Below are 23,925 nucleotides of genomic sequence, written 5' to 3'. Positions count from 1 at the left end.
CATATACATTAGGCTTTAACATGCTTACATCCTGAAGAAATCATTTCAAAGTTTCTTTTCTTTTAAATGTTGCCAAGGTTGACAAAACTATATAAAAGGATAGTAAAATTTGGTTTATGCCAAGATAGTTTCAGACTTTTACATACAAAAATGGAGGAAAAGCTGGTTATCCTAGGAGAGCTGTTTCAAATAAACGTGCTTCCTGCCATGTGTCACTCACTAAACTGCCAGAAGTTAAGAGGGAGAGGAGATAACGTGAAGGAAAAACAAAGACAAAACAAAACAAAACCCCCAAACAAACAAACAAGAAGCAAAAACACTTCCAATGTGAGTAACTATACCTGTCCAGGCATCTGCTCTTTGTGGGGAAATGGCTGTATCACCAGACCCCTGCCATTGCTGGTCTGTAATTAATTAAATCACTAAAATCTAGGTCTCCTCAGTGCTCGCCCTCCTCTGCTTGAGAAGCTCATTCCTGACATCTTGTTCTAATACGTAGGACATTTTCTCTTCTGTGTCTTCCCAAGTGTATTAATAATCCAGTTAAACTGTCACCACTAACAGAAAACCTAAATTCAGCCTCATACTGCTTCACAAACGATGTTCTGCTCTCAAAAACCTACTTGCTTTGGGCTTTGGAGCAGAGCAATTCTTTAGTAATGAATACTTTCTAACCAAAGAAGGAAAAGGCCTTCAGACTTGGGTTAGGAATGTTTTTGTTTCCAGAGGGGGAGATATTTTGAAATGGTGTTCAGGGGCTGATGGAGCAAGATATTCTATCTCGAATTTTCTTAGGATTGGAACTTAATTGATTGGTGTTAATTGATTCAGCTCTGTCATCACAAACCCCCTCCATCTGACCATGAACACAAGGTGTACTCATGAAGAGTGAGTGGCTTTCAGTGGTGGCTCATCTTATTAAATTAATATGCTTACTTTTGAGGTGAAGAAATTGGGTAGAAGAATATTAATTATTAAAATTGGGAAGGTCACAGTCTGAGATAGAGACCAAAACTCACACATACCACTGATTCCAGTCCCTACCCTCCTGTTCTGTCTCCTTGACATCAAGGAACAGAACTATATTTTTTATTGGAATGTTAATTAAAATGCTTATTTCTTATTCTTGGCCACACTGTGTGGCATGCAGGATCTTAGTTCTCCAAGCAGGGATCAAACCTGTGCCCTTGCACTGGGAGCACAGAGTCTTAACCATTAGACTGCCAGGGAAGTCCCTCAAATACTTATTTGCATGTATACAGAAATTAGACTTCATTTACACCAAAGAATATGCACACAGGCAGACCTTGGAGATATTTCATGCTTGTTTCCAGACTGTCATAAAAGGGAATATGACAATAAAGTGAGTCAAGCAAGCTTTTAGGTTTTCCAGTGCATATAAAAGTCACGCTTATATTATACCATAGTCTAGTAAATATGCAATAGTATTATGGCTAAAAAACAAAGTACATACCTTAACTTTAAAATAATTTATTGTTAAAAATGTTAACCATCATCTGAGCCTTCAGCAAGTCATAATCTCTTGGCAATAGTAACATCAAAGATCATCGATCACAGATCACCATTTAAGAATAAAATGTTTGGAATACTGCAGAAATTACCAAAATGTGACAAAGAGACAAGAACTGAGCAAATGCTGTTGGAAAAATGGTGCTGATACACTTGCTTCACTCATGGTTGCCATAAACCACCAATTTGTAAAAAAAAAAAGAAAAAGAAAAAAAAATCCACTGTCTCCAAAGTTCAATAAAATGAAGTGTAATAAAACAAGGTATGCCTGCATTCCTTTCACAACCAATCAAGGGAACGGTTCTCTTAGATTTGATAATACAGGCTTCTCGAAGTAGGTTGAGTTTGAACAAAGTTATTGCTATCATAAAAAAAATAATTTAAACTTTATTAACTGAAGCCAGAGTCACTCACTAATAATTTACTCCAACTGGATGTACAAATTGGGTAAAACTGTACGTGCCTTTCTCACAACCACCACATGCCAAAGAACAGAGCTGGGTTCAGAACCCTGCACTTTCATTCAGTGACTTACACTTGATTCAGATTTCACTTACATCCCCTCTGAGGTGTGTATCCCTTCCAAGAGGGGCATTAGTTTAACAGGGGATAATAGGGCTTTGATTTAATAACGACAAGATTACATGGAAGACATGCATTGTTATTACTTTTTCAAATGGAGATGATCTCAACACCATTTCTCCAATGAAACCGGTCTGAGCTTCAGAATCCCTTACAACTGTCTTCAGTAAGCCATGACAAGTTAGTTCAGGTAGGTGCAACACTTGGAAACGGATTTCTTCTCACATGCCAACTCAAGTCAAGAGTTCCGAATGGAGGCGGATTGTACAGAAGTAAAAGTGGAAGAAAGGCTCCCTAGGATGAGGAACTCCTATGGATATGAAGTGCTTCCTTCTGTGAATTACCATCTGATGAAAGCAACAGAGCCAAACCTAACTCCATCTCTAAACACCTACCTAGACCCGGGAGGGGCCCCAGTGGGGCAGGAGCACTTGTTTTGAAGAGATCCAGAGGGTTGGTCTGTTGGGTTGCAGGTTGTCCTGTAGATTGTCCTGGAGGTTCTGAGATGGGAGGAGCAAAGATGTCTGCTGCAAGTAAGTCTTTTGCTGGAGACTGATGGGACAGAGAGGGATATGGAGGAGTTACTCAGGAACAGTGAAATACAGCTCTATTCGGTTTCCTAGTCGGTAACTCGACTTTGGGTACACAAAAAGAAAAGAAAAACTTTTTCCTATTATTGATAAATTACTACCAAAAAACCCCCAAAGACAAAACAAGACAAAAAAGACACAGATCTGGGCAATGGACAGAATATTGGATCTTGGTGACTAATATAATGGAGGAGACTCAAAGTGAAATCTAATTTGCTTGTTCACACATTTGTATCTGTCTGACCTCGTTATCAGCTAAAAGCTGGAAGCTGGCAGTGAAAGGACAACTGTAAGTGAGTAGCTTAAATATTTCGGTCATTCTCCTGGATTTAAATCATTCTGCATAAAGATGACACAGTAGTTTAATCTTTGAGCCAGCTTGCATATTCCAATGAGATTTTTAAAATGAAACTTACATAAACCACATTTTAAATTGCTTTTGAATGAAGTGGTAATGGTAAATATATAAGTTTCTTTTAAGACATTGGATTATTCTGGCATTAGTCAGAGGAGACAGACTTGAGAATTTTATACCACCACCTGGACAAGAATGCAATACAAGGGGCGGGGGATGTGTGGGAGGGTGTGGGTTAGTATGGGGAGGGTACAAAGGGAATCACAGGAACCCTTGTCCTCCCCTCCCATAACATGACGATCAAACTTACCAGAGGTACAGAAGCATAGCAGCATTAAAAATGGAAAAACTTGTGTTTAGTTAATAATACGTGACAAGACATGCAAACGGAAAGCAGAGGGTGACAAACACTGCCAAGTGAGAAGCTTAAAAAGGATGCCGATTAGAGGAACGTGTTCCTGGAGAACGATGTGCCTTATCCCACCTTCTATTTTACAGCCACACAGGAAAGTACAAGAGCAGCAGGAAAGAGGGCTTGCATCACACCACCCTTTGGTACCGCGCATGCATTCTGCCAATGGCTATGTGGAGAAGACAATTCACCTTAGCAGTCCTTCTGCCTCTTCCGGGTTTGGTACTTTGTGGAGGTGGGATAATGGCTATGGAGTCATGTGGTGAGGACTGGACAGAGCTTTCCAAGTCCTGCTTTATGCCATTCGGGATGGGCAGTCCTTTGGGAGGGCTTCCCACAAAAGGGTTCGGGGAGGATTTGATACGGAAGCCGTTCTGTTCTCTTTCAGATACCTCATTGTGAGTTCTCACTGCTGGCTGTGTTTGCGTACTTGATAAGGGCCATGGGCCTGCCTGAGCTTCCTGCTTGCCAGTCCGGTTAGAGATCTGGTCAAATTGCTGACCAAAGTAATCAACATCCCCATTCAGGGGCCCATTACTCAGAGGGGTGGACGAGCTACTCAAATTCTCTTTCTTCTGATCTGGAGATTTGAGAGAATCAGACGAAGAGGGTGTCGATTGGTCTGGCTGTGCAAAAGGATCATCACGGAAAGGATCAGGATTAGGGGTGGGAAAGAAGTTGAGATTGGCAGAAAAGGCATTTTCAGGCAGGAAAGATGCCTGAGGCTTTGGTCGAGGAAGAGGGCAGGAGGTGATGCCATTTGTTAAGAACAGATTTTCTTGTAAAGAATTCTGATTGGTGTCGATTTCAGAGTTTAGATCCACTAACAGGATATCTTTGCTTTCCTATCACATTTGGAAAGAAAAAAAAAGAGAAAGGGTTAGTCCATGTTGTGACTTCAAATGAGAAAGCTACATACTGATGACCAGGATTATAACAATTTCCATTATATTTCAGTCTTACTGGTTGACCCTTACCTCCTCCCATCATGCCCCTGAATATATAGAATAGGTCCTCCTTGCACGTCTCAGGCCCTTTTAATTACGTTTCCACTTCATTCACCCTTCATTCAGTGAAAACTTACAGTTGTTTGTTTTACACGTCTCCCCTCACCCTTTCAGACTGACTGAGCTCATGATCATTGTTTCAATTTATGCCTTTGAAAGTCTTAAAGGGAACTGATTGCAAATCATTCCAAGTGACTAAGTATAATTGAACTTGAAGGAAATGGCCTCAGACACCTAAACCCACTTCATACCTGATGTACATTCCTATTATACCGCTAGAGTCACCTACCATCACCTTTCTCAATAAGTGAATTCACTGGCTTATATATTCATATTTTATAGTTTTGGCTGTGATAAAGTTTAAAGTTAATATATTTCTCTATAATTGGGTTTTCTTCTGGGAGGGGGTCAAAAAAGATTGTCCCCTCCCATCACAGCAGGCTAGGTATGCCTCTTTAAATACTTGAGGATCTTTTTGAAGGTGCTGCCAAGTTGGATCTCTCATTCTCATCACATGAGTCTCTCTTTTGGACATAACTTTTTGTCTACATCCTTCTCCCAACATGATACTCAAAATACTGATGTAATCTAATAATTATATATTTTGTCATAATACAGCTCAGCATTGCTTGTGTTGTGACAGTAATCTCATCTCTTTTTGTTCAGTTGCTAAGACGTGTCCAACTCTTAGGGACCCCGTGGACTGCAGCCCACCAGGCTTCCCTGTCCTTCACTATCTTCTGGAGTTTGCTCAAACTCATGTCCATTGCTGTCAATAATACCATTAAGTAATCTCATCTACTCAGTGGATAAATTCAACTAATTTTAAAGTCATCTTTAATTTATGTATAAGGTGGAGACATGGGTTTAAGAGTTAATTTGAAAGACACACCAAATTCTATTCCTTCTCTATCATTTTTTCAGATATGTTAATTATTTGAGTTCTCAATTGTCAGATAAGACATTATTTTCAACATAAAAGCAGCAAATTTGATAAATCTGACATATCTTTATTCAGGTCAATGACACAACTAATTAAGATTCACCCTAGGATACAGATGGCACACTGATACCTTCCTTCTGATTGACTGATCACTGAAATACTTAACTATGCTAGCCATAGAAGACAATAAACAATAAAAATTGCCCAACTGAAATGGAAGCTAATTTTCTATCATTAGCCTGGGCAGATTCTTAAATATTTTGGTCATTGGGACAATGATCAAGACATCCTCAAGGGAATATAAAATCCTCAAACCAGCAAATAAAAACGGAGATTGAATAGGCTTTCTCAGCTTTAAGAGAAAAGAATACATTAAAAAAATTTTTTAGGTCTAATTGGTATTTATTTTTTGGCTTCCTTTACTGTTAGGGATAAAGATACAATTTGTAAAAAGCCATTTTTTTTCTCCTGATAACCAGAAGAACTTGTCAGAAGAGATAGCTTGTGATTAAAAAAAAAAAAAAAACCATTAAAAAAAATCAAAGAAATTGATTGGAAGATCTCAATGTAGGGATCTTTAACAATCAAAAGGTAGGACAAAATGTATTACAAAAGCTTGTGATTTCAATATTTATTCATTTATTCTGAGCCACCTCTGGATTAGAACAGTTGGGTGTTCACAGCTGGTAGAGTTCTCCTTCAAATACTTCAGAAGAAGTTCTGAGGACACGAAACAGGAGCCACAATGTTAGACTTCTGAATAGTCACCCTATAAGTAAAATGTATAAGGCTCTCCTCAGGTTGCATTTGTCGTTAATTCAAAATTAAAAACCCACTTCACAGACTACAACTGAAAGATGTAAGACTCCTCATCTACGTCCTCCGTCAGCATTTATTTGATTCTGCACTGGACTGTCAGCTGTAAACACTTCATCCACTTGGCTGTCACGTGGGCACCTGAGAGATAAGAACTGGTGATAGGAACATGGAATATAGTCCCTGCTCTTAAGAGGCTCCAGTGAAAAGGGCAAGCAGGCAACCAAGAAGGTGTCTGCACAGACCAGGTTTTAAATATTGAGTTCAGTAGACTAGCTTTCCTTCAGGTAATTCATCTTGCCTAACCATTCCAGTCTACCAAACCCTGGGACTCCCTGCTTAAAGCCTTTGGGGACTTCCTGCCGCTCCCCTATATCAAAATAAACTTGATTAACCAGGCTTTCAAAATGACCCACAATGGAGGTGGGTCACTTGCTTTTAGCCTAACTATTACTCTCTACTCTCCTACACACTTCAAAGACCTAACTCAAGTTCAGATTCTTTACAAAGCTTTTCTCCACTGATCCTTCTATTTCAGCTTCACTTGTGCCCACCCATTGCCTCTTATATATACGCGACACTGTGTCTTGTGCCCTGATCCCATCCCCATATCAGATTTGATGGGGGAACCACATCTTATGCCTTTTTCCTTAATAACCAGGCTTTCAAATGACGAAGTTTTTAAAGTTAAAGGTCATTTTTTTTTTCTTTTCCTTTCCTTCTTCTTTTGAGATACAGTACGGAAAAATATTGTTCAAGTGATTTTGTGATAAAAATTACGTTGTAGGCATGTTACTTAGTTTGCAGCATGAGTTTTACTTGAAATGCAAAAAACTATTTCTATAAATGTTGGAGGGAGGCACAGATGGGTTAAGAAACCACTCATAAAGTCTAGGTAATTTAGATTTCTGCCTCTCTTCATCTCTTTCAGAGCAACTGCTGTGAGATTTCAAAATTTTTAAACAGGTTGGTTTTATCGAGTAGAAATAAATCTATTCATGACTTATGAATATGGAGTCATATGTAGAAACACACTGGCAAAGTCTAATGAGCACATAATTAGCACCATTAACATTCTTTTAACAGATATGATCACTTTGATGTTATTTATCATTTAAATTTACTGTTAGTTTAACTAAAACTTGCACTTTATTTCTACAAGCCAAAAATCCCTAGAATGCACAAAGTCTGATATAAACAAGACTTAGGATTACTCCTGTTTTTCTTCATTTTTTTAGAACTTTGTAGAAGTCTACAGAAGCACATTAAACATTCAGTGGTTCCCTGCCTATCTCATCTCACTGGAATTCTACATACATTGAGTGTTTTGACCTCTTCCGATATACTAGTTGTTTGAATGTTGTTGGAAAGAAGGTTGTTCAGATGTCAATTTACTTTGGGAAGGAGCTTTTCATGAAGGAGGGGCAAAGTTGCCTAGCAACCAAACAGCCTCAGAGCAAGGATGGACCTTTCAGGATTATCTAATCTGGTATTTCAAAAAATTTATCTGTACAATAGTAACAAACATTACAAAGGATGAAAGGTTTCACAGACAAATGAGTCAGGACTTCTTACTTGGAAGAATATTAAATGAGCTTCTCTATTTCAGGTTTTTTAGGGTTGCTAAAATGCTATGCTATGCATTTTGATTCTCATAAAGGTTGGGGTAGAGATGAATATCTGCAGCCTCTGCTCCTTCCCATCTCACTGGGCCTAGGTATTTGTGTGAAATTTCATAAGCATGCCATTCTCTACAGTACTCCACCAAGCAAGGCGTTTACCACTTCTCAATCCGCTGTTGCTCTAGTTCCTATGACCTTCTTGGTCACAGAGGTTTGCTTGACAGTTCTACAGGAGACTCCCAGATAAACATTCTTCCCATCATTCTAGACTGACACCCTTTTTCTTGAGTTATCTCTAAGTGCTTTCTCATAATTTATGTTCAAGTCCAGAAACTCACTTACTCAGAGGCATTATCTGAACCTCTAAACTAAATAAAAACCTTGTAAGTAACATCAGCTATTAGGCTTTGTGATTATTTTAACATTGATTTCCCTGCTAGACATTAAACTCCATGATGTCACTGAATTATGAATCTCACTTCTGTGCCCTGCAAACAGCAAATACTCAAGAAACTGTTAAATAAATAAAAACGTTTTAAGAAGTCATTCAAAATTACAAGCAATTTCACTTGAAGCCTGTTTTGGAAGGTCTGAGACTTAGGCTTAAGTCTTAAAACTGAACCTCTGCTTGGGTAGATGAGAGGTTTTTTGAATCACCATTTCCTTGTTTGCAAAGGAAAAAATCGCTCCATTCTCAGAGTTGTTACAGATCAACCATAAGATTTGATATACTTAATATCCTGTAAAGAATGAGCATCTTTTTAAACAAAGACAAGCTTTGCTTAAACATAACTGAGCCTCTTAACTGTTTGTTTGGTTTTACTTTATACCAAGCTTATGCTACCGAATTACAACAAAAGAATTGGAAAAAAAAGAAGAGGCCAGGAGTCTATACGATCAGTCATCTAACAGACATATTTCCTTCAAGTTGGCTTACACAAAGGATTAATATTCAGCTCCTCCTTCTGATGCTAAGTAATACAGACATGGACTACATTGCCTGACCTATTGCTCAGATTTAACTTCTCAGCAATATTAATGTATCTGATGTAGTGTTCTATGGTGACTTAAGATGCAAATTTGTTCTAGTAGCCATTTATACTTTATGCAGAAAAATCAATAGTCACCTTCCAAGTTTCAATGAAATGCTCAAGATTTCTGGTTAATTGCCAATTTGAGTTATAGATGCCATTTCCATTACATTGCAAATTTAAAAACAGACACTTACTGTTGGACTACTTAGGTCAGGAGGTGTAGACATGTCCCCAAACAAATCCATCTGGTCAACACCCTTAAAAAAGTATTTTGATTAGATTCAGATGTGTCTATTAAAAAGGATTATTTTGTATATTGTTGTAATTGTTTCCTAAGCTAAAGTTTAGGAAAATAGTTGTCACAATTGGATTTTCACTTATCCAATATAGATTTAATATTAGGTTAGTTAGGTCCGGTAGTGTAGACAAGTCCCCAGACAAATCCACCTGATGCATACTTTTAAAAAAGTATTTGGATTAGATTCAGAAGTTTTTACTAAAAAGATTACTTTGTATACTGACATAAATGTTATGCTGACGGTTAAAGAGTTGTCACAATTGGCTCTTCATACAGATTCCATACCTATTCGGTATTAGCAACATCTTTAGGAAGTAAAACCTGTGTTCAGGTAAGTAAGAATCACAAAAATTCACATACATACCAATTTCAATTTGCAAGGTGGGTCATCAAGATTCATTAGGGCATCACTCCCATTCTGAAAAGATGGCAAATATTAAAGATTCAACTGGTGAGTTTTCTCTATGCAATTTAATTTCCTAGTGTATTAACTTATTAGCAGTTAAGATTTTGGCACTAATCATTCAACTGTGCATCTTCTAAGATGAGGGGTCATGAACGCACAGTAATAAGCCAGGAGGGAAGTCTGCTTGGGTAGATGGCAGACAGGGCTTATACATATGGCACATGCAGTTCACAAGAACAAGGGATGCTCTTTTACCTCTACTGTTTTGTTGGCTTCTTCCATCTAAAAAGAGAGACACAAATTCAATCCTCTTAATAAATTATCGGTGAAGTGAGTTCAAAGTGAAAGCGACAGTTGCTCAGTCATGTCTGACTCTTTGCAACCCCATGGGCTATACAGGCCATGGAATTCTCCAGATCAGAATGCTGGAGTGGGTAGCCTATCCCTTCTCCAAGGGGTCTTCCCATCCCAAGGATCGCACCCAGGTCTCCCACATTGCAGGCGGATTCTTCACTAGCTGAGCCAAAAGGGAAGCCCAAGAATACTGGAGTGAGTTTCCTATCCCTTCTCGAGCGGATCTTCCTGACCCAGGAGTCGAACGTGGGTTTCCTGCACTGCAGGTGGATTCTTTATCAACTGAGCTATCAGGGAAGCCCAAAGGAAGTTCAAAAGGAGAATAAATATACCTATGGGTTCACAGGCATAAGGCATAAGAGAGTCTTGCATTTGATTTCTGCCCACATTCCCCGCCCCCCTCATATCAGTACTGGATTTAAAAAGAGCTATTACACTTGGTACTCATGTACAGTCCTTGGGATCAATGTGAAACTTATAAGGAGAAAAGACAAGAGTCAGAGACTGGAAATCAGAAGGGCCTAACTATAACACTCATCCAGTGCTCTTAGGAAAGAAGAGAAATACATTTCCTTACATTTTACATGTTGCAGAGCCACATAGAAGCCAACTTTCCAGAGAGGACATATGTTCACATAATGTTAGACACAGTCTTGAATATTGTATTAAGTTTAATAAGATCTGTATGAGACAGTACTTGCCTTTTTCTTTTCTTCTTCCTTTTTCTTGGTATTATAGATAACTTGGAAAAGGTCTTTCAGATCAATGACTAACGGCTCGGCCTGAAGCAAGAGAAAGCATCTTTATCAGCATTTTAATCTATTTTCTTCCTTTTGTTCCCCATCACTTCTGCTTAGTATTAGTTTTTTTCCTTTCTCTTAAAGGTCTGTGGGAGATCTCCACCACTCTCACCCCTATCCCCAGAAATATAAAGTATACAGATAAAACAGGAAGTATTAATATAATCTTCCAAGTCCTTTCAAACTTTCTGGGAATAATTCACTATTCTAAACTCAGCAATGACCTTATGACAATGACAGCCCTGGTGCCACACATTACATGGGTATCAGTGACACTGAAAGAAGATCCCTTAGACCAATTATAGAGAGTCATCCTCTGAAGCACCGTTTAGTCCTCCTACATCCAACTGTTTCCAGCAAGTTCTCTAGTTGAGAGACAGACACCCTCATGCTTAAGTCCCCCTCCAGGCATGCCTCAAGGATCAGAGCTTACCTGTTGCCCTGTCTTTATGGCAAAAAACTGGTGTTGGCCTTCTCCTCCACACACGTAACCAAATGCTCGGTTGTCTGTCACATCACGGGCAATGAAAGAAATCTTATTTACTGGATGTTCATGTTCTATTACCTTAAAAAAGGAACATCAAAAATGATGTATTGAGAAAACTAGAATCTATTTGCAAGCAAGCATAACTAAGTATCAGATACCTAGGCATATATGAAAAGACTAAAACATCTGGATATTTTCCCCTCCTAATTGAAGGCCACATTTATCCTTGCTAGGAAGAGGTCAAAATGGGAAACAAACAACAAACAACAAAACAACAACAACAAAAAAGGAAACTAACAACAAAGAATAGAAAACAGAAATAGAAACAATGATCCTTCTAATACTTCTATACTTGAGACTCTCTATCCCAAAGACATGATGCCAAATTGCAAGGAAGAACTGAGGATTAGAAGACCAAGATTTTCTAAAGCAAAGATGGGGCATATAACCTCTAAAGCATTCCAAGTAGGTCTACTTTCCAAGTTCAGTTCACTTCAGTCGCTCAGCTGTGTCCAATTCTTTGTGATCCCATGGACTGCAGCACGCAAGACTTTCCTGTCCATCACCAACTGCCAGAGTCTACTCAAACTCATGTCCATCGAGTCGGTGATGCCATCCAACAATCTCATCCTCTGTCCTCCCCTTCTCGTCCCACCTTCAATCTTTCCCAGCATCAGGGTCTTTTCCAATGAATCAGTTCTTCCCATCAGGTGGCCAGAGTATTGGAGTTTCAGCTTCAACATTAGTCCTTTCAACGAGCACTCAGGACTGATTTCCTTTAGGATGGACTGGTTGGATCTTCTTGCAGTCCAAGGGACTCTCAAGAGTCTTCTCCAACACCACAGTTCAAAAACATCAATTCTTTGGTGCTCAGCTTTCTTTATAGCCCAACTCTCACATCCATACATGACTACTGGAAAAACCATAGCTTTGACTAGACAGACCTTTGTTGTCAAAGTAATGTCTCTGCTTTTGAATATGCTGTCTAGGTTGGTCATAACTTTCCTTCCAAGGAGCAAGCGTCTTTTAATTTTATGGCTGCAGTCACCATCTGCAGTGATTTTGGAGCCCCCCAAAATAAAGTCTCTCACTGTTTCCATTGTTTCCTCATCTATTTGCCATGAAGTGATGGGGCCAGACGCCATGATGTTAGTTTTCTGAATGTTGAGTTTTAAGCCAACTTTTTCATTCTCCTCTTTCACGTTCATCAAGAGGCTCTTTAGTTTCTCTTCACTTTCTGCCATGAGGGTGGTGTCATCTGCTTATATGAGGTTATTGATATTTCTCCCAGAATTCTTTATTCCAGCTTTTTCTTCATCCAGCCCAGGGTTTCTCATGATGTACTCTGCATAGAAGTTAAATAAGCAAGGTGACAATATACAGCCTTGATGTACTCCTTTCCTGATTTGGAACCAGTCTGTTGTTCCATGTCCAGTTCTAACTGTTGCTTCTTGACCTGCATACAGGTTTCTCAGGAGGCAGGTCAGGTGGTCTGGTATTCCCATCTCTTTCAGAATTTTCCACAGTTTGTTGTGATCCACACCGTCAGAGGCTTTGTCATAGTCAATAAAGCAGAAATAGATGTTTTTCTGGAACTCTCTTGCTTTTTTCCATGATCCAGTGGATGTTGGCAATTTGATCTCTGGTTCCTCTGCCTTTTCTAAATCCAGCTTGAACATCTGGAAGTTCACAGTTCACATACTGTTGAAGCCTGGCTTGGAGAATTTTGAGCATTACTTTGCTAGCATGTGAGATGAGTGCAATTGTGCAGTAGTTTGAGCATTCTTTGGCATTGCCTTTCTTTGGGATTGGAATGAAAACTGACCTTTTCCAGTCCTGTGGCCACTGCTGCATTTTCCAAATTTGCTGGCATATTGAGTGCAGCACTTTCACAGCATCATCTTTTAGGATTTGAAATAGCTCAACTGGCATTCCATCACCTCCACTAGCTTTGTTCACAGTGATGCTTCCTAAGTCCCACTTGACTTTGCATTCCAGGATGTCTGGCTCTAGGCGAGTGATCACACTATCATGGTTATCTGGGTCATGAGGATGTTTTTTGTACAGTTCTGTGTGTTCTTGCCACCTCTTCTTAATATCTTCTGCTTCTGACTTTCCCAACTCAGACTCAAGTGAATGGCATTTCTAAGCTACAGGGATGTTCATAAGGATCCTTTGACAATGGCTCAGACAGGTCAGAGAACCATCCTAAGTATTATTGGGACAGTTACCCCCAGGACATTCTGGAAGTCACCAAATTCTGTCACAGTGAGACAGACTATCCTCACTTAGATGTTCATGTCATTATCCAGGAGTGTCATATGAAGGGGGCTTATTGATTTAGTAGTGCCTTCCCCTCAGTTCCCTACTCTCATTTATCTTGATCCTTTCAAGTAGATAGTAGGGCTCAACTCTTGAGAGATATTTGTAGGTGCCCAGGATGTATCTTTGCTTTTGTTTCTCAGTAACCAAGGCCACTGAAAGTTTATATTGGGCATATTGGGAGGTTTGGGAATGAGAGAATGCTTGTGAGGGAAACCTGTCACTATTCTCTGGCAGGCTTATGAAAACAAGAGTCAAAAGATCAGGGGCAGTAGAGACAGCAGTGCATGAAGGTAGCAGGGTGGCTAAGCTGTACCAGGATTCCAGGGCCCTAAGTCTGACCAGTGGATTTCTGCATATTAAATAATGGGAATCTCTAGGAAGGGTTGAATAGCAGTGGAAGATCTCTGCACAGTATCCTGATACAATAAACTATTGTAGCAATGAAAACTCATTAAATAGATGAATCTGATGTTATATAGAGTAGAGGGAAGAAAAAAAATCCCAGAACACTTGAAGTATGATAGTTTTTTGATAAAACTCAAACAAACCAAAATTAAGGAAGACTATTCATGTGATAGAATAACAGCAACCACCGAAAATGAGCAAGGTTACACCTATGGGGTGAGAAGGAAGGGGAGAGGGAAAAAGAAAGGAAGATGTTTTGTTCATCAAGTTCACCCATGACCAATATATTAAAATAGACCCATACACAGATCTATGACAGAATCAGAAACAAGGGGTAAGGATTAATCTCTTAGTCCACAAAAATACCTGACTGATACTGGTATCTATGGTATACCGGTGTTGAGGTTAGACTTATTGACTTGAGGTTCACATCTATTACAGGAAATAAATTTCAAAGTAAAGTATCATGCCTCCTCACCTCCTGCCCTGTCTGTTTTTTGCCTGTTACTCCTGGAAAAGTGTAGCAATATGTACTTTTTTTTTTTTTCCTACAGAATTTTGAAAAGGGAAAAAATTTATGCCACAAATTATCTGTCAGACTCAGATGATCAGAAAGGTGCCGGCGAAAGTGAATTCTTACCCCAGTTTTCTCATCAATGATCTTTATTCCAGAAAGGGAAATGTTGACCCAGATCCTTTGCTTGTGTTGTCCCTGAGACCGAGCAGCTGCCGCCATTCCCTGATGGGATTGGGAGAACAAGAAAAACTCTAGTTAAAAGCACCCTGTGATGCCTCTGATTCTAAAATTTTAAAAGACAATCAGCTTTGTTTTTAGCTTGGTTTACCATCTATGAAGGGATTAAGCATCCTTCATAAGAGACATCAGGATTAAATGGAAAACAGCAAGCTAGGAGATCACTAGTTAGCTATATGAACTTGGGCAAGTCCTTCTAATTCCCTTCCCTTCTAATTCTTCTTGTCAAAGACAAGAAGATTGGACCAGAAGATCTTCAAATGTCTTCAAAGATGTTTCTTCTAGGCCTTGTCATATTTAATGAGTATTGCTTCCTTAATGGGGTTCATGCTGCTGCTGCTGCTGCGTCGCTTCAGTCGTGTCTGACTCTGTGCGACCCCACAGACGGCAGCCACCAGGCTCCCCCATCCCTGGGATTCTCCAGGCAAGAACACTGGAGTGGGTTGCCATTTCCTTCCCCAATGCATGAGAGTGAAAACTGAAAGTGAAGTCGCTCAGTTGTGTCTGCCTCTTAGCGACCCCATGGACTGCAGCCCACCAGGCTCCTCTGTCCATGGGATTTTCCAGGCAAGAGTACTGGTGTGGGGTGTCATTGCCTTCTCTGAATGAGGTTCAGAGTGCGGCAGTATTAGAATTTAAAAATTTAAATAAACCTAAAGGACTAACACTAAACAGCATTAGTTTCAAAAAAGAGTCCTGAATTTTACCCGAATACCTCCAGGCTCTGAAATTTGGTCTGCTCAAAGGAAAAGGCATCTCGGGTCCTGCTGTACATGACTGCTTGCTAAGTTGCTTTCCTCATGTCCGACTCTTTGCAACCCCATGGACTGTAGCCCACCAGGCTCCTCTGTCCATGGGGATTCTCCAGGCAAGAATAATGGGGTGGGTTGCCATGCCCTCCTCCAGGGAATCTTCCCAACCCAGGGATCGAACCCCAGTCTTCTGCATTGGCAAGCAGGTTCTTTATCACTGAGCTACCAGAAAAGCCATAAGTAAACACAAACTTCTAATATCACTCCCTCTGTTGGACATTTGCTTAACATAGCAACAAATTATGCTTTCCTCTGTTACCTTCAGTTTCATCATAGAATCTTGGCTCATTTTATCCCCTCTTGCATCTGGCACATCATCAATGCCAATTAGCTTGGCCTTGTATTTCACACCATCACCTTTGAATCTTGCCAAAAGATATTCATCTGTCTTTTCAGTGCCTGAGAAAAGAAAAAGTTAGAGGATCAAGTTTATACATGTGCTGAAATATCAGCCCCAGGTGTGACCAAAAATGTCATAGAATCTAAAAATCTGAGTTACATAAATCTTGATTATACTACAATTGATCAATGCAACATTCTACCATTATCCTTATTTCCTCTGAGTTAAAAAAAAATCACACTGTGTAAAACTGTGTTTGGCATTGGGGTGGAGAGAAAGTAACCTCTTAATGATGCAGAACAGGCTGAATTATGGGAAAGTTATGGAAATATGTGAGATAGGATTGGGGGATATTCTGGGACATTCTTCATCATAGTTGTAAAAATATTTTTTAAAAAGAATATAAGAAGGATAATACTTTTTCTAATAAAAGGAAAATAAGCCACTGCACAATTTACTAACATTTTCGAACCGTCAATAAAGCAGAAGAGAACTGTGGGTAAATTCCCTTGAAAACCATAAAGATGATTATTTCATCAATATAACTTCTTTTGCTTTTCTTCGCATTCCCATTTCTAAAGCATGGATGTGAAAGGGAAAGAAATCACGGCATATTCTCAAACTATGTATGATTAAGGATGCTGACACTTTCTAGGGGTACTTTTGCGTCAAAAGAAGAGGGTCTTATAAAATAAAGATCTTGATTTTTATAAAACAGCTACTTCAGTAAAGCAAAATCGTACATAGGTTACTGAAAGATAACCATGTAATACTTAACAGTTGCATTTCCCAACTGAATAATATCTATGAAAGTTTCCCAGCAGGATCCAAGTTGAGGCAATTACTGGATTCATATATATATATGTCTTATCATAGAGGAATTGAACCAGTCTCCTCTGCTAAAGTCTTACTTTCATGTTTAGGAGAACTTGAGACTTGGCTGAGATTGAATCAAGGCAAGGGCCAAATCTTACTCTCCCTTGAACTTCATCCTTCTTCACTGGTAACCACCACTAGCTCCCCTCACAGGGCTCAAGAAGATTTCTCCATACCTTTCTTCTTTTCCTTCTTGGATGGAGCCTTTGGTGCAGCCTGTTGGTCAGGCTGACCATTAGTTGCGCTCGTTTCTACTTCGTTAGACATGGCAAGAAGGCAGACGGCCAGCTCCAGCACCAGCAGACTCTTAGTGACAGCAGGCGATCCCTGATGGAGGCGTCTCAAACAAACATAGCCTGCTACAGACGCCTGTGGGCAGAGTTTAGAGGCACAATGAGATCACAACACAGCGAACCCAGACTTTATGTCCTAATAGGCCCACAACCAGTGGCTGCTGAGTGTAGCTCTGCAGACTCATTTTGTTCTTTCTTCTCTGTTAGACTGAACTCGGACAGCACGGGAGTGGGTAGGACTGTTTCCTTTGTAGTTTCCAAAATGGAAAGAAGGCATTTACTGGATTTTTCTTTAAGTAATTATTCTCTGGTAATGTGATTATAGGTACGACTCCTATGTACAAAATACACAAGCTACAGGATATATTGTATAGATGGGAAATACAGCCAATATTTTATAATAACTATAAACTGAGTATAATCTTTAAAAATTAAAGATGCTGTACATCTTAAACATATAATGTTGTAAATCAACTATATCTCAATAAAATAAAAACTGTTATTATCTGGCTAAGAAATTCATATCGGAACTTTGGATAAAAAGCTAGTGTTAAAGATAGGGATCAAACTATGTCACATGTAGGGGCTTCCCTGGTGGTCCAGTGGTTAAGATTCTGGGCTCCCACTGCAGGGGGCACAGGTTCGATATTTGGTCAGGGAACTAGATCCCACATGCCACAGCTAAGAGCCCACATGCTGCAGCATGCTGCAGCAAAGATGCTGCGGGCCACAAACAAGAACCAGCACAGCCAAATAAATAAAAATTACATTTTCTTAAATGTCAAAAAAATGTTCTCACTGAGTGAACATACTTTGTGCTATTATTTAGCATTATTATCCTCTAAACAGCTTCCCAGGTGGCACAGTGGTAAAGAATCAACCTACTAATGCAGAAGTCATGAGAGATGTGGGTTTGATCCTTGGGTAGGGAAGATCCCCTGGAATGGTAACCCACTTCGGTATTCTTGCCTGGAAAATTCCATGGACAGAGGAACCTAGCAGGCTATAGTCCATTGGGGTGCAAAGAGTCGGACACAACCAAGCACACACAGGGGTGGGGGCCCTCAAAACAGTTTAGTTCTCCATAAAGCTCCCCCATGTATCACAGCAGGTAAAACAAAAAAGGGAAGTCATTGTAAGCACACAGAAGTGAATTAACATTTCAAAAGGTTCTGTCACTTCTCAGGAGTGAACATTTCTATACTGCACCGGAGAGCTAGGGAAGGTTAACTTTCTATGTGAAGACAAAAGGCAAAGAAAAGCCACTCACAGTGTGTAATCCTGTGAAGAACACTTGTGGGCTCGTCCACTAGTCTCACCCCAAAAGCTAGTTTTATCCTTTGCAATTTTAATAGTCTTTTGAAACACACACAACACACAAACATAAAATCTATGTATGGTTAATATTATCTGAATTATTGTATTTGACGATTTAATAGTTGATTTTGCTCAAAGACACCTGACTGGTAGGTACCTGGGGAGACAGTCTATTTACAGGTAACATTAGCGGACTTGAAGTCCTATTTACCCATGACTTACTTGGGGGCCAGGCACTATTAGCTCTTTAACTTCATTAATTCCAGAATTCATGGTAACCCTGTGAATAGTATGATGCAGTATTATTTCACTTTTCCAGAGGGAAAGCCAAGGCACAGAGGTTTTAAACAACGCAGCTGCTGAGTTAAAACCAGGTCTCCAATCCAGGCTGTCTGGCCCCAAGCCAGAGTTCCTCAAATGCTACACTGATGAGTCTCATATGGGAAACCTCATGTTGGCCACAGAGATGTTCTATTATATACTTGTAGTGTCCCTCACCTCCCTGTAAAAAAGATACACCCAAGTCCTGACCCCTGAACCTTTGAATGTGACCTTATCTGCGTAAAGCTTATTTGTAACTGTCATCAAGTGAAGGCTCTTGAGTTGGGATCATCCTTGATTTGGGAGGGTCCTAAATTCCATAACAAATGTCATTACAAAAGAAAGGCAAGGGGAGATTAGAAGCACAGAGACACACTGCAGAGGTGAATACAGAGGTAGACATTGGATTGATGTGTCTACAAATCAGGAATGCCAGGATGGCCAGTGTCCCCCAGATGCTAAGAGACAGATGTACAATGAGTACTCTCTCAGCACCTTCAGAAGGAATAAACCCTGATGACATAATGATTTGAGGCTTCTGGCCTCCAGGACCATGAGAGAATAAATTCCTGTTGTTTCAAGTAACCTAGTTTTTGGTAATTTGTTACAGCAGCCCTTGAAAACTAACACAACACCTCTGTTTTTGTGTGTGTCTTAGTTGATTTCGAGTGGTTCCAAGATTTATTTTCCAGCAATGTGATAAATCTCCTAGTCATATTCCTAGTCTTCTAATTTCAGGAAGCCAATAATAGTGCTCTTCTTTCAAATCAAGAGGATATTTCCCCATGTTAACAACATCAGACAGTGAGACCAAGCTCTGATCTAAGGAGAAACATCAACATCCATCCTCCTGCATCCCCTTCCTTTCTTAGTTGCTCATCGTATCTTAGAAATAAGGAAAACACTTCATGTGACCCCGTAGTCCTCCAGTTACCACTTCATGATTTAAACAGCTAAAATTGGTGCTCTCTTCCTCTCAAAGGACTGTTCATCTTAATGCTAATCTCAGAAAGTCAGCTCCAACTGCTAATGGCTCTTCTGACCAAATCCAATTACTTTGCTTTCACTCTTTTGAGTGTATCTGACTGCATGCATCGTACATCTATACCTTTTTGTGAGCCCTTTTCCCCCCCATTTTTTTGCTCCCATGACAATCTTGAAGCTCCAGTCCATGCATGGCTTATGTTCATTGAATTAGGATAATCTGAATTTTTTCTTAATGATGGCATCCTACATTTTAAAGTAAAGCTTTCCCACTTAATCTTGGGGTTCCTCTTGCACTTAGGACAAAGATGAGACATTGTCATTTTATATTAAACATTTTACCCCTTGTTTCTGTCGTTCAGTCGCTAAGTCGTGTCCGACTCTGCAACCCCATGAACTGCAGTACACCAGGTTCCCCTGTCCTTCACTATCTTCCGGAGTTTGTTCCAATTCATATTCCTGCATATCTTTAATATTCTTTTCTTTCATTCTTATATAGAAACCCCAATATTTCTCATCTCTTTCAGAAATTTTTTCCTTTTTGACTCCTTTCCTTTTCGAATTAGCAGAGCTGCCTTATCTCTCATTTTCCTATCCATTCCTGTTACTTGTTTGTCCCTGAAGACTTTCACTCCTTCCTGCCCAATTCCAGCAGGAAAGAACCTGGCATAAGAATTTGTTGGCCCATCTTTGAAGTCTAATATCATACTTTTCTGTAGGGTATTATTACTGACAGGAAAAGTCTTAGCTCATTAAACACGGTGAATTTTATTCAAAAGTGAGTATTTTAAAGGAATTTGAGAAATGCCACAAAGCATTTTGAGGGGGCTTGGGAGAGGGAATGGTGGTGTGTGGTTTAGTCATAAAAATGATACAAGATGTAACAACTTATAACTCAAGGCCAGGCATTAAATCTGGTGTCAGCAGACAGCTTTCAAAATGGAAGAGGTCTACAGTGAGTGATGCTACCATGGTTTTACAGCAAAAACATCTTTTGTTAGACACTGAAGTTCAACATTCATAGCAGTAGGATTGTTTTAAGGTACTTGGTATTCTTTGACTATATCCTTTCATGGTTTGGGGATGAGCAGTTACAAGAAGCAGGGGAGAAAAGAAAAAGATATAAAATATTCCTTTAGCATCTTGGCGTATTTTTTGAAGAAAAGGGATGTGTATGTTGGGTTGTAACAGCCAAGGGCAGGTCTCTATTGCAGGCCATACAATTTAAAAGTTATCTGTGTTCCCTGAAATGACTGGAAGGTAGATTTTGCCCACAGGCTCCAAGACTCAAAGATAAATCTCTTTATAAAGAAACATTAAAGGTTTACCGAAAAATTTTTAGCCAAAGCGTACAACCAGTTATATGTATAAGAGAGTGATAAACACTCACCTTTCTCCACAGGTTTAAAGAGAAATTCCCTCATCTCAGACCTCCCAAATGCCCAAGTTCCCATTTGACCTGCAGGGAAACAGAGGAAGTCTTGCTTCCAGACTAAGGTCCCTCTGTACGAGTAATCAACTTAAATCCAGTGTTTAAAATTCAAATACATACTCCTTCCAACAGTGTTACAGAATTGTCAACTGTGCTCATAAAACCTCTAATAGGTTTTATAATGAATTGATTTTGGGGAAGGCTTTGGGCCTGAAAAAGGAAGCGGAGGACCAGAAGAGGCCCTACCATTTCCTGTGACTACTTTCCCAAATTAGGGTATCGTTGGGAAAAAAAAAACAAAAAACCGGCATCTATTTTAAAGCTTTAGTAAGGTAAAAGAGATTTTTAACTTTTATTTTTAAAGGAGAACCACTGGGCGTAGGACAACCACCAAGGATAGCCCTTCTGACTAAGGACCAAAACTGACTGAGGATCAGGAAACACACACAAAGGATGCTATCATAAAACATGGATTACTAATAAAGTCCGAAAACATAATCAAAAAGTCACATGGACTGCCCCCTCACACCATCTAAACCTAGCTGGTTTGTTATTCTAGTTCTTAGGAATGATCTGTTTACTTCTTTAGAAGCCTGAGAAGAGAAATAAGATGATACATATAAAAACAGATAAGAATCTAAAGTTACTATTATTTTGACCCCTTTTTAAGATCTAATACAGAATAGAAAGTTGTAAATGAAAACTATGTTAAGTCAAAAAAATGAGCTTCATTTGAGTGAAGATCTCTAACTTGGACTTTGGACTTCATGCAAACCATGTGGGGACTTCCCCTTTCATGCCTCAAGAATCAGATGATCAGGAGACATTTTGCAACATTTTTTGTTTTTTTTTTTTTTGTTTCTGAGAAAGTTTTGAGAAATGTATACCAGAAGACTGTGTGAGTCACCTTAAGATGACTATGTCCTTTGCACTAGAAAACAATCTGTTATAGTTTATTTAGCACTTAAAGTGATTCATGCAAGTATTTAGAACCTTGGAAAACTGAGCATAGGGACACACTTGTGCAGGGACAAATTTGGCTGGTGCCTCCTTATTCTTTCTCACCTTTTCCATCAGGAGGAATAGTACTGGCATCAGCAATGATTCTAATGAATGACTACAGGGTTCTAAAGCAACATCATGACACAAGTTTGCCACCTCCCTCTCAGTCTATCTTTTTACCTATTATTCGGAGCAGATAGGAATTTTCCTGGCCAGTCTCAATGCTGGTAAAAGGAATAACTTGAGTTAGAAACTTATTTAAAGGTGGCTCCATTCTACAAATGATAGAGGACCTGTTTTTAATGTTAAGGGGAATAGTACAAACCCCTAACCTACCAAGCCCTTCGAACACTTGTCCTGGCAGCTCTGTGAAGAGACTGCATCTCCATCTTATGAATACTGAAATAGACTCAGCAACACAAGATCAATCACTAATTAGCTGATGGGCTTTAAATGAACATGATCTGTGTTCCCTTTCTTTTTATATATGCTGCTGTTCTTATCTTTTTTTTTTTTTAATTCCACTGATGTTAACCTGTATTTTTCCGGCTGCTTTCAGAGTCATAATCCCATGGATTTTCACATATCAGCTAACTTTCCAGAAAGAGACACATAAAACAGACACAGGAAAGGGAGTTAAGGAGAATCAAGGACAAAGCAACGTCGATGTCTTTGCTAGTGTCCAGCACTTTGGAAGGGTCAGAAGTGTGCTTCCTTGTCCTTTGGAACCTTTTGCTTGTCTCAGCTGAGATACTGAACTAGAACATGTGAAATATTAACCTCTAGGGCACATCTTGGGGTCCAAGAGGGCAGCAAACAGCCTTCAGCACTATCTTCAAAGCAGCCTTTAGAGAATAAGGGACCTTGCCAGAAATGGTGCAGCCAAGTTTCTGATGTTTGGTGCAAAACTATTCTCCCTTAATTGCTTGAATCCCTATGCTTTTAGGAAAACTGATCCTACCCTGCAAAGACCAAACTGAGTAGACAGTAAGATTTTGCAGACTATTTAATTGTGGAAATGAGACTATGTTAACACATGTTGAAAAGGAGTCCTTAGGAGATTTTCTTGTAAATGCTGACACTGCTGTAGGGGCCTCAGGAACAAAACGTGCCTGAGTTGAGGAGGTATGTACTGGTTAGGCATTTACAGAGAGCACATATCATTGCCTGTAACCCCTGGGAAGGATGCTGCAGAAAGATAGGACTTAGAAAGCTCTGAACTGGAAAACTTCTCCCAGCCTTTGAAACCAAGTCAGACCAGAGTTAAAAGTTCCCCAGACAGTTAATTTGGGAAAGAGGCCAGATAGTGTAGCAGGTCAGAGTTCAGGCTAAGAAGTCTTTCACATTTTCACTACTTTCTAGCTCTGTGGCTTGAGTCAATCTATCTAATATTAATTTCTTCACCTGTAAAATGGGAATATAATTTATAGTGTTGTTATAAGAAATCAATAATAACTGATGTAGAGACCCCAGTGCCTTGAATACAGAAAGCTCTCAACAAGTGGCAGCTATGATTAAATCATATCTAGGTTTCATGGACAGTTCAGTTCAGTCACTCAGTCATGTCCAACTCTCTGCAACCCCATGGACTGTAGCAAGCCATGGACTCTGTGTCAGGTATGCAGTCTTATATTATAGTTGACATTGCTTTTCCACACCAAGTGTTTAAATGATTTTAGAACAAGTGGGACCGATAAGTAAATAGCTAGTAAGTAGAAACACTATTAGAACCACCTCCTGTCCAACTCTGGCTTGGTGACTGTAGAAGGTAGGTTCTGACAGGAATGGGATTCCCTGGTGGCTTGATGGTAAAGAATTTGCCTGAAAT

The 23,925-nt window shown here is 39.6% G+C and overlaps 1 protein-coding gene across 6 annotated transcripts in view; it reads right to left on the bottom strand.

Annotated features, from left to right (window-relative positions):
* DAB2 (DAB adaptor protein 2) overlaps positions 1 to 23,925 on the bottom strand; it is a 56,771-nt gene that overhangs the window by 6,242 nt on the left and 26,604 nt on the right. For 2 of the 6 annotated variants that reach the window (XR_011146256.1, XM_068990399.1), the window contains exons 2-11: positions 16,925 to 17,117; positions 15,792 to 15,931; positions 14,607 to 14,705; positions 11,183 to 11,314; positions 10,651 to 10,731; positions 9,851 to 9,877; positions 9,554 to 9,607; positions 9,086 to 9,148; positions 3,661 to 4,314; positions 2,508 to 2,664 (exon numbers count right to left, since the gene is read on the bottom strand). Coding sequence is in view for 5 of the 6 variants with exons in the window: in XM_068990399.1 (XP_068846500.1) it covers positions 2,508 to 2,664; positions 3,661 to 4,314; positions 9,086 to 9,148; positions 9,554 to 9,607; positions 9,851 to 9,877; positions 10,651 to 10,731; positions 11,183 to 11,314; positions 14,607 to 14,705; positions 15,792 to 15,931; positions 16,925 to 17,015 (1,498 nt within the window). In the remaining variant the exon portion in view is untranslated. The remainder of the gene's footprint in view (positions 1 to 2,507; positions 2,665 to 3,660; positions 4,315 to 9,085; positions 9,149 to 9,553; positions 9,608 to 9,850; positions 9,878 to 10,650; positions 10,732 to 11,182; positions 11,315 to 14,606; positions 14,706 to 15,791; positions 15,932 to 16,924; positions 17,118 to 23,925) is intronic. The other 4 variants (XM_068990401.1, XM_068990400.1, XM_068990403.1 and 1 more) reach the window with 4 other exon arrangements.

This window comes from Capricornis sumatraensis, chromosome 18, assembly GCF_032405125.1.
Source record: "Capricornis sumatraensis isolate serow.1 chromosome 18, serow.2, whole genome shotgun sequence".
Classification (NCBI taxonomy): Eukaryota; Metazoa; Chordata; class Mammalia; order Artiodactyla; family Bovidae; genus Capricornis; species Capricornis sumatraensis.
The sequence above is the reverse complement of the archived record's forward strand: the minus strand, read 5'-3'. Positions and strand labels throughout refer to the sequence as shown.